The sequence below is a fragment of the Echinops telfairi genome, unplaced genomic scaffold (genome assembly GCF_000313985.2).
Source record: "Echinops telfairi isolate 266 unplaced genomic scaffold, ASM31398v2 ScPeMD7_655;HRSCAF=1070, whole genome shotgun sequence".
Classification (NCBI taxonomy): Eukaryota; Metazoa; Chordata; class Mammalia; order Afrosoricida; family Tenrecidae; genus Echinops; species Echinops telfairi.
The window spans coordinates 19,428,136-19,437,639 of NW_022104553.1; the positions used below are offsets into that span (position 1 = coordinate 19,428,136).

Genomic DNA, 9,504 nt, shown 5'->3' on the forward strand with positions numbered 1-9,504 from the left:
AAAACCACACGATATCTCTAACTCATCATAATATTATTCTCCACTATGTCTGTAACAGTGTAATTTCTATGTCCTATAAATGATAAATTAATGTCTTTGTTCATTGCTCATTTTCAGTTACTTTCACATAGTCTTGAATCAGAGCAAAAGTATCTTATGAGAAAAGGTATAGATTCTAAATATTATACCCCCGTCAAAAAAAACCCCAAAGATTTCTCATTCCAGACTACAAACATCTTTATTCCTAGAATATTTCCTTATTTCTTAGTAAATTAAAATTCCTCAGACACTTATCTGGGCAATGACTCACCAACTAAAGAATCACAGGAGCACCCCTTTGAAAGCTATATAACACATGATGAAATTAGTTCTTTTAGGTGGCCTTTTCCCTGGGTTCTTTAGAAAAAGCTTGAGAAGTTTTCCCTCTCAGTACTGAGGAGTTACCTATGCCCTAGTTATCAACTGCAGAAGGCTTGTACATCTCTTGAGTAAATGGTAAACAACTGGCTGTTTAATACTTTTTGTTAGGTCCTGCATTGAAGCCTTCTCTGTAGTTTGTCTGCACCTTGCAGAGATAGGCCAATAGACTGTGCAAATGAAGTGTCTGTACCCTACCAAGAGTGGATTGGTCACTTTTTGGTCCCCAGCTGGGAGGTGCCATGCCTTGAAATTGACAAAAAGAAATGGACTGTGAGATACAAAAGAGTTCTCCCAAGTTGTTTCACCCAAATATATGCCAACCCAAGACGCTGCTTGCTACGCATGGTCAATGACGTACACTAGGATGGCAAGGAAAGTGGGTCAGAGGTTATTCTCCTAAAGGGTATCAGCCATCTAGAGCAACCAGACTGAATAGTCCGACTCACCCTAAATAGAGCCCATTCCCTTCTGATACTGTTCCTTGAAGGAGAGCCCGAAGGCAAGCTCGGGACCCTCAGGATAACTAAGGTTAGGCTACTATATTGAGTCTAGGGTCCGCCCAGTTTTCCACATAAGTACCCCTATTCCCTCCCTTTACTGTTGTGTGTTCACCCCTAGGTCATCCCCCTCCTATTGCTTGTATTGCCTATGTTACAACCCCTTCCTATGATATAGATTGTTATCTGTAATCAGAGGGCTTGCATGCCCCCAAAGAGATATAAGCTTTGGTTAGACATAAAATCTCATGAGAGCTCTCTCCTGGCCTCTCCCATGTCCACGTGTACCACCAAGAGGAGCTGAGGTGAGCATGCTACCATGAAATGTGTCTGACTTCTTTATTTTACTCTCTCTCCTATTCTCTGTGACTTTGCTATAATCTTTGTACATCTTAACCATGGAGCTGCGCCTGCTGGAACCCACGATTAGTGGGGGAGGGGCGGGGCTGGTTTCCCCAGACAACTGACCACAGAGGTTTTTGCAACAGAAAGGAGATAAGCAGAGGGAAGCAGCAGAAGGAAAGAGGAGAACAGGGAGAGGAGGGAAGGAACTTCCAAAAAGAGCTGTTAAACAGGTGAGGGTTTTAATATTAGAAGACGTGACAGGCAAGGAGGGACTGCTCTGAGAGGTCCGAGAGGCCTGTCCTACAGTTGAAAGCTGAAAGAGCTATCCCGAACTGAAGACACGAGACTTTCTCTAGGCTTCTTGAACCCGAGTTAAGCCTGTGCCTTAATAAACAAAAACAAACTCACGGCCATCAAGTAGAGGCCAACTCAGTGACCCTATAGAATAGGGCAGACCTGCCTGTGTGAGTTTCTGAGACTGTTACTTGTGATGGGAGTAGATAGCCGCGTCTTCTCCCATGGAGCAGCTGGTGGTTTCAAACTGATGACCTTGTAGATCGAAGTCCAACCCGTAACGAGTGTGCCACCACAGCTGCTTGATAAGCTACTGTAAAACTAGCGCGATGGTGGGGGAGGTGTCAGACCTCCTCTAACTTCACAAACCAGGAGGAGAATCAAAACCAGCATCCACGGCCAATTCCTATAAAGTAAGGTTAGGCATGCTCCCACACGGCAACTGTTGAACCAGTTCTGACACTAACTTTCCTTTCCTCAGTCTTCTCTATTTCTCTGCAGGGTGTGATAATTCAATGGGATGGCCACAAGAACTCACCGTGCTGACAGTCGTGGGGCTTATTAGAGAAGTCACAGGTTACAATTTAGTTTCAGGAACACTCAAGTGGTATTCTTTGCTCAGGACAGCTTCTTCTCTGTCAAGCCCAAGGGGATATCACTGGCCCTCAGTCCCCAGACCTGGTCCCTGCCTGGCTCAGGGAAATTTTACAGAGCTCTCTCAGCTCTGCTGATAAGGGCCCAGGGGTAGCCCACATTGCCAGTAAGCCTCAGCCAGAAGATGTTCAGCTTTCGCTCCCTGGGTTGGCAAACCTGGCTGCACCATGTGCCCCAAAGCAACTTACTCTGCTAGCAAGCCCAATGCCCAAAGATGCTCAGCCATCTTGCATCGTAAGCCAGGAAACCCACTTCACCATCTCCTGCCACCATTCCTCTGCCTCTTCTTGATGTTTCTCACCATCTCTGGTCTTACAACTCTCTCTCTGTCTCCTTGGTCTAAAAAGTTGTCATAACAAGGATTCAGGGTTCAAAAGACACGCCCTGCTCCTCTCTCTTCTTCCTGATAGCTGTGAGACCCTCCTTTCTACTTGGCACAGCTCAGAAGAGGCTGCCTTGATCGAAGAATTGTATTCTTAGTTGTTTCTGATCCTGACTTCTAACCTGCTAATTCCCTAGTGAACTCTGTCATCTTTGGTTTGGTGTCATTTCTGTGTGACCTTTACAAAAACTTACAGGACCCAGCAGAGAAACAGAAACTGCCCTAAGAAGGAGAGCTGGTGCCAGAATGGGTAAAGAGGCTGGAGAAAGGAGGCATGCCTGACTTCCACCTCAGAGGAGTTGGCCTTGAGCTGCTGCTTCACCCTGATTCTACATGTAGAAGAGGTCAGATGCCTTCACCGTGTTATTTTCACAAAACATGAGAAAAGAAAAAGCACTCAACTTACATCAGAACTGACTTAAAACCGAGCTGTCGGAATGAAACCCGGTAATTACATCAGGAAGTAGCTGTCAATGCATGGTGAGAGTCTAAGTTATCCCGGGGAACAGCCTCCAAGGGAGGTTTGGGTTTTAAATGGTCTATCAGTACATCAGTGGTTCAGAAAGGGGTAGGAGTCAGAAGAGTGAAGAAGTCAGCGTCCTCTCTTTGGAAGTAAGAGTGTCACAGCAAGAGATGGAAGGAATTGACAGAGACACTAAATATGACAATGAGCAAAGAAAAGACAGTTTGGAGATTCTAGAGGGTAGAAGCACATGTCAACAGACAATAAATCCACAGTAAGTATGGGAAACAGAAAGGTTCTTCCCACAAGTTGTCCCTCCCCCCATATTATATGCCAAACCCAAGGTGCTGCTTGCTAACACATGGTCAATAACTGTACACGTGGAGGTCAACTGCTTGAAGCTTCTAAAGGTTATCTGCCGGAGAGTTATCAGCCATCTAGAGCAATCGGACCCTATAGTCTGTCCCACACTAAGTAGGGCCCACTCCCTGCTAAGGATAGTGGATTATTCCCCTAAAGGAGAGCCCAGAGACAAGGTCAAGCCAACTCAGGGAGGACCAAAGTTAGGCTGCCATCTTGAGTCTAGAGTCCACCCATCTTGTCACATGTGTACCCCTAGTGCCTCCCTTCCTATTGCGTGTACACCCCTAGCTCATCCCACTCCTGTTGCATATATGCCTAAATTACAACCCCTTCCTGTTACGATGTAACTAGGGGGGTGGGGTGGCTTGCATGTCCCCAAAGTGTGTAGAAGCTGTGATTGGAAATATATTGGCTCTTTCTGTGCAGACCTGGCTGCTGAGAGCTTGATCATCCGGGAGGTGAGCAATTGCATACTTTATCTTGTCTGATGTCTCTTTAATTTTACCCCTCAATGACACAACCGCCCCTTGGACCTATTTGATTGTGGGGCTGGTACCCCACAGGTAAGATTAAAAAAAAAAAAAAGACATGGATCAGATTTCAGAAGGGAAAAATGTGGTATACTTTCCTGTAAACTTTTAAAAATAAATCCTTTATTCTCTTACAGCAAGTAGCTTCAGTTGACATACCTTAGACCAGCAGTTTTCAACCTGTGGGTTGACCCTTACACAGGGGTCGCCTGATTCATAACAGTCGCAAAATTTCAGCTATGAAGTAGCAACGAAAATAATTTTGTGGTTGCGGGGTCAACATGAGGAACTGTATGAAAGGGTCGCGGCATTAGGAAGGTTGAGAACCACTGTCTTAGCCACCCAAAGCTGTGGCACCTTCTAGAAGGATTTCTTCAACCACCCACCTTGCTGGTTCCAACCTCACCTGAACAGACTTGAAGGTAGCTTTCATCTTCTATTGTCCACAGTGCTCCTCCTTTCAACGTAGTGCGTACAGCTCGTTTGCTAGCTTGATACCCTGTTCATGGGATATAACAGATGATTTACACATATTGAACTGAATGGTGGTAGATCAAAAAGGGAAAAATTGTTACAGTTAGGGACTAAAATGTTATGGAAAGTCCAGGTTTTTCTCCCAGAAGAGAGTATTTTATAAATCCGTTTGTCTAGTGGAAGGGGGCTAAGAGATCTGAAAACCTAACACTTAAGAGCAGGGCTTAGTTTAGGTTAGAACCTGTGCTGTAAATTTGCATTTCTACCCCAGAGATACGGTATCAGAACCTACAGTTTAACAAGATCCTCAGGTGATTCTAATATAATCAATGGCTAAGAACCACTGCTCCACTAGTGGTTCTCAAAACTGGTCCCTAACCAGCAGCACTAGCTTAGCCAGGGGATGTTAGAAATGCAAATTCCCAACAGGGACCTGACAATGAACCCACCCATTCACAGGCCTGCAGAGCAGGGCAGGCACTTTCAGGAGTTAAGCAGTTTGGAAATAAAGAACGCAGGCTGGGGACTCACTGAAGGACAGGGAAGTTGTCCTCACCCACGGACACCAGGTTGCGATAGTTCTCCAACATCACATCCAGGTACAGGTCCTTCTGAACCGGGTCCAGGAGCTCGGGTCCTCTCGGGTGAACTCCACAGTCACATCCTTCAATGTCAGTGATTCCTGTAAACAGAGTCTAGTTTAATGAAGTAATGTTCTTTCGATGATGTGGAAGGAAGGAAAAGAAACTATGCTTTTTTTTTTTAAACATATAGGAAATTTAGTTGTTGGTTGTTTTTTTTATCCCCTTAATCCATTGTAGTATTATTTTTTAAAATCATGTTATTGGGGTACAATAGTATTAAAATACTACTAAAATAGTTGTCCATCCACTCCATAAGTTAAAAATTCAAAGAAGTTTCTGTAGTATGTACCCATTATAATTTCCTAAGGTAGCATTGTATGTGTGAGCACAGGCAAATGTACACAGAAGGGTTCAGAACGTTTGTGGGAAAATCCCATTATCTTTCTTTCCTTTTTAACTTTTAAATGAGTGTAATCTGGAATGAAAGGTCCATTATCTTTCAACTGATTTTTCCATGAAATTTTCGAAGCCCTTTTTGCCAATACTAAATTTAATGTGTTACAAGCAAATGAATAATACAAATTCCTATATTCACCATGTGCTTTCAGAAATAATATGAGAATTGTTATCTCTATGGCTTTACAAACCCATCCTTCTGTGACATGCAAGGTCACCATGAGTTGGAGCCAAAGTGAAAGCTACTAAAAAGAGCTAGTGCGGATCTATCGAGGATGTGACCAAGCCCCTAGTCACCTGGGCTTGCAGCATTCCCTCCTGAATTTGGGAAATGGTTGCCACTGCCATGCGTTGCTCTTGTTGCTTCTGGACCAGTGATGAGTTTCTGTTCAGAAATTTTATCTTCTGCCAAGGCTATTCGGAGAAACGATGATTTCCCAAGTATTGAAATCTTCTCCTCCCTTCTTCACCTCATTCCTCTTGTTCATAGACAGACAGGCCCTGTGGGATGCAGAAAGATTTCTCCCAAGTTGTCTCCCCCAAATATATGTCAAACCCAAGATTCTGCTTGCTACACATGGTAAATGACTGTACGCCGGGTCATTAAAAATACGTCAGAGGTTACTCTCCTTAAGGGTATCAGCCATCTAGAGCAACTAGACTGCATAGTCTGACTCACCCCAAGTAGGGCCCACTCCCTTCTGATATTGTGCCCTAGAAGGAGTGCCCAAAGGCAAGCCCAGGACCACTCAGGATGACTAAGGTTAGGCTACTATATTGAGTCTAGGGTCCACCCATCTTGCCACATATGTTTCTTTATTCCCTCCCTTTACTATTGCATGTACACCCCTAGGTCATCCCCCTCCTATTGCTTGTATTGTCTATGTTACAACCCCTTCCTATGACATACATTGTTATCTGTAATCAGAAGGCTTGCATGCCCCCAAAGATTTATAAGCTTTGGTTAGAAATAAAACCTCAGGAGAGCTCTCTCCTGCCCTCTCATCTCCCACCTCCACGTGGACCACCAAGAGGAACTGAGGTGAGCATGCTACCATGAAATGTGTCTGACTTCTTTATTTTACTCTCACCTATCTCTCCTATTCTCCTTAACTTTACTATAATCTTTGTATATCTTAACCATACGATTGTGCCTACTGAGCCCGTGATTAGTTGGGGGGGGGGCCTGGCTACCCCCACAAGGCCTTATGGGATGAAGGGGAAAAAATGGGCTTCTGAGTGTCCATTACTCCCCCCTGAACCCAGATAGTCCCAGAGTTGCCGTGGAAATACCTTACATTGACTCACCAAAACATAGCTGTAAGTTCCATTAGTTAGTGCTCAATTTCATGAAAGGGGAATTTTACTTTTCTCATGCCTCACAAGCAGACCATGTGTTTTAAATTATGCACAGATCACAGCGTTCCACCTTTGAAGTGAGAGTTCCACGTCATTTTCATAAAAATCATTTCCCACATCATTTCTGTAAGTTCATAGCTCTTCAAAGTTTTCATTACATTAAAATTGTTTCCAAAAGCAAGAGAGACAAAACTGGAGAAACAAAGAGGGAGGGATAGAAAAAGAGAGAAAGAAAACACACTATTAAAAACAAGTATCACAAGACACAGCAGCCTAAGTAAGGTCAGAAATTTACTTTAAATATGACCTTAAACCTAATCTTCAAAATAACCCTGAGGCAGGGACTTTACACCTTTTGTTGTTCACTACTGAAGAGCAAGTCAGGGTATGTGCAAGCCACATAATGCGTCGGAAGACTGGAAAAGCAGATTTATATCATTGCATAGTCCATACACTTGGACAAAATTACCTGTAATCGAAAAAGGAGCAACTAAAGGACTATCAGTAGGACTCCAGTTAATTATCTGCAGAAGTAAAATTTCTCTAATTGTTCATTGTCAATACCGTTGACACAGAGGGCAGCATTTAGAAGGAAGGATAACATGCCTGCAATTTACCTCAAAATGTAACAAAGCCAACTACAAAACAGACAAGTAAATTGGCAGAGGGATGGATAGTTAAGATACCTGGCAGAATGAGTCTAGTACAATGTTAACGGCAAAATCTACAAGGTGGGCAGATGGGTGATAACTTCAAAATTCTTTCATTCTTTTTTTCAGGTTTGGAAAATCACCACAATAAAATATGTAGTGTAGGAAAAGACAATGCAAAAGTAATAGTATTATGATTACACATAAAGTAAATACTTAATATGAATAAAATCAACTCAATAGCATAACAATTCTTTCAGGCTTTAGAAAATTAGAAGGAAATGAAAATTAGGGGAAAAAAGAAACATTTGCATCAGAATAAATCATGTAGACTGAAGAGGAAAGTCAAGAGCATAATAATAAAATTACAACATTGAGAACAAATTATTTTAAATATTTTATCTTTATCTAAATATATACATTTAGCATACAAAAATATGTGGAAACAATTAGCCCAGAGGCCCAAATACACTTGCTTTCACCACCCTGAAGCCAGAAGGAGATGGTAACTAGCTGCCATTACTTACAAACTGAGAATGATGTACAAATGCGCTTTACACAATTGATGTGTGTATGGATTGCGATAACAGTTGTATGAGCCCCTAATAAAATGTTTAAAAAAAAGATTCACTGGTAAGTGCTCAGAGGCAGCCCACTCTGCCAGCAAGCCTTCTGCTCACCCCTCTTGCTCTGCGGGTGGCACGCTCTGTGGGCAGGTCTATTGGTTCTGCTGCTAGGATGCTCTGCCATGAATCTCACCATCTCATGTCACCTCAGCTCTTACATGTCTCTCTGACTTCTGGCTCTAGGGCTAGGTTCTCAAAGTTGGCTGATCATTGACTGGAATCTTCCAGGGATCTGGTGAAACTGTAGATTCCCTGAGTTTGGGGGAGCCATGATGGCACAGTGGTGTAAGCACCTGGCTGGCAATTGTAAAGCCAGCTGTTTGAGGCCACCAGCCACTCCATGGGACACACGTGTGTAAAGATTTACAGCGCAGGTATCCCTATGAAACATTTCTACTCTGCTCCTACAGGGTTGCTATGAGTCAGAATCTAATCAATGGCAGTGGGGTGGCCTTGTTGTTTATGACAGAAATCACTGACGTTTGATGATGTAGCCAGAAAGTTCACCTGGGAGGAGTGGCAGCTCCTGGACCCGGTTCAGAAGGACCTGTACCTGGATGTGATGTTGGAGAACTACAGCAACCTGGACGGACACCCGACCCTCCCCTCATTAGAATTTATTTCAGCACTGAAGCTGCAGCTCAAGGAGAGACATAAGTCTGATCAGAGCACACAGGAGCAAAGGAAGGGGGAGGAAGAGAGAGTGGAGCACACCCTGGCCCACCAAGCCTTGAGGACGATATTCCCCTCAGAGCAACCAATCCACAGAAAAGACCATAGGAGACACAACATCCCTCACTGACCCATAGCCCTACACTGGAGACACAGTGTGGGAATTAAACCCGATCAGATCCCACCACATTGAGGTAAAACAATGGGGGTGTGTGCAACAGAACAGCAAGGGGAACAGAGTAACGAAGTCCCCAGGGAATACCAAAAATAGACTTTGGGGCCAGGGCTTGACACTCCATCAGACTGAACTGGAAAACACTCCTAAAGGCCAACAAAGAGTCCTTGAACTAACTACAGGCTTTTCCTTTTTGTTGTTGTTGTTTTTGTCATTGGCTTTTTGTTGTTGCTCTTGTTTTCTTTGTTGCTTGGTTTTGCTCTGTCTTGTTTTTGTGCATGTTATTATCTCTGCATGTCTGTCTAAATAAGACAGGCTGGATGAACAATCTGGAGGAGAAAACAACTGAACCAACGGTTCTGGGGGAACATGGGAAAGGGGGATGTATGAGGGGAAAGGAAGTGGTGTTAACAAACCGAGGGTCAAGGGAACAACAAGTGATCCAAAATCGGTGGTGAAGAGGGTGTAGGAGGCCTGGTAGATCTTGGTCAGGGTAATGTAACCAAGAGGAATTACTGAAACCCAAATGAAGACTGAGCATGATAGTGGGACAAGAGGAA

General features: G+C 43.7%; 1 protein-coding gene across 1 annotated transcript in view; it reads right to left on the reverse strand.

Moving 5' to 3' along the window:
- Positions 1–9,504, reverse strand: part of ZNF615 (zinc finger protein 615) — a 14,888-nt gene that overhangs the window by 3,347 nt on the left and 2,037 nt on the right. Inside the window, 5 exon segments of the mRNA XM_045292543.1 lie at positions 4,355–4,447; positions 4,979–5,056; positions 5,059–5,104; positions 5,760–5,963; positions 6,892–7,013. Of these exon segments, the coding sequence (XP_045148478.1) occupies positions 4,355–4,447; positions 4,979–5,056; positions 5,059–5,104; positions 5,760–5,810 (268 nt within the window). The 5' untranslated portion in view covers positions 5,811–5,963; positions 6,892–7,013.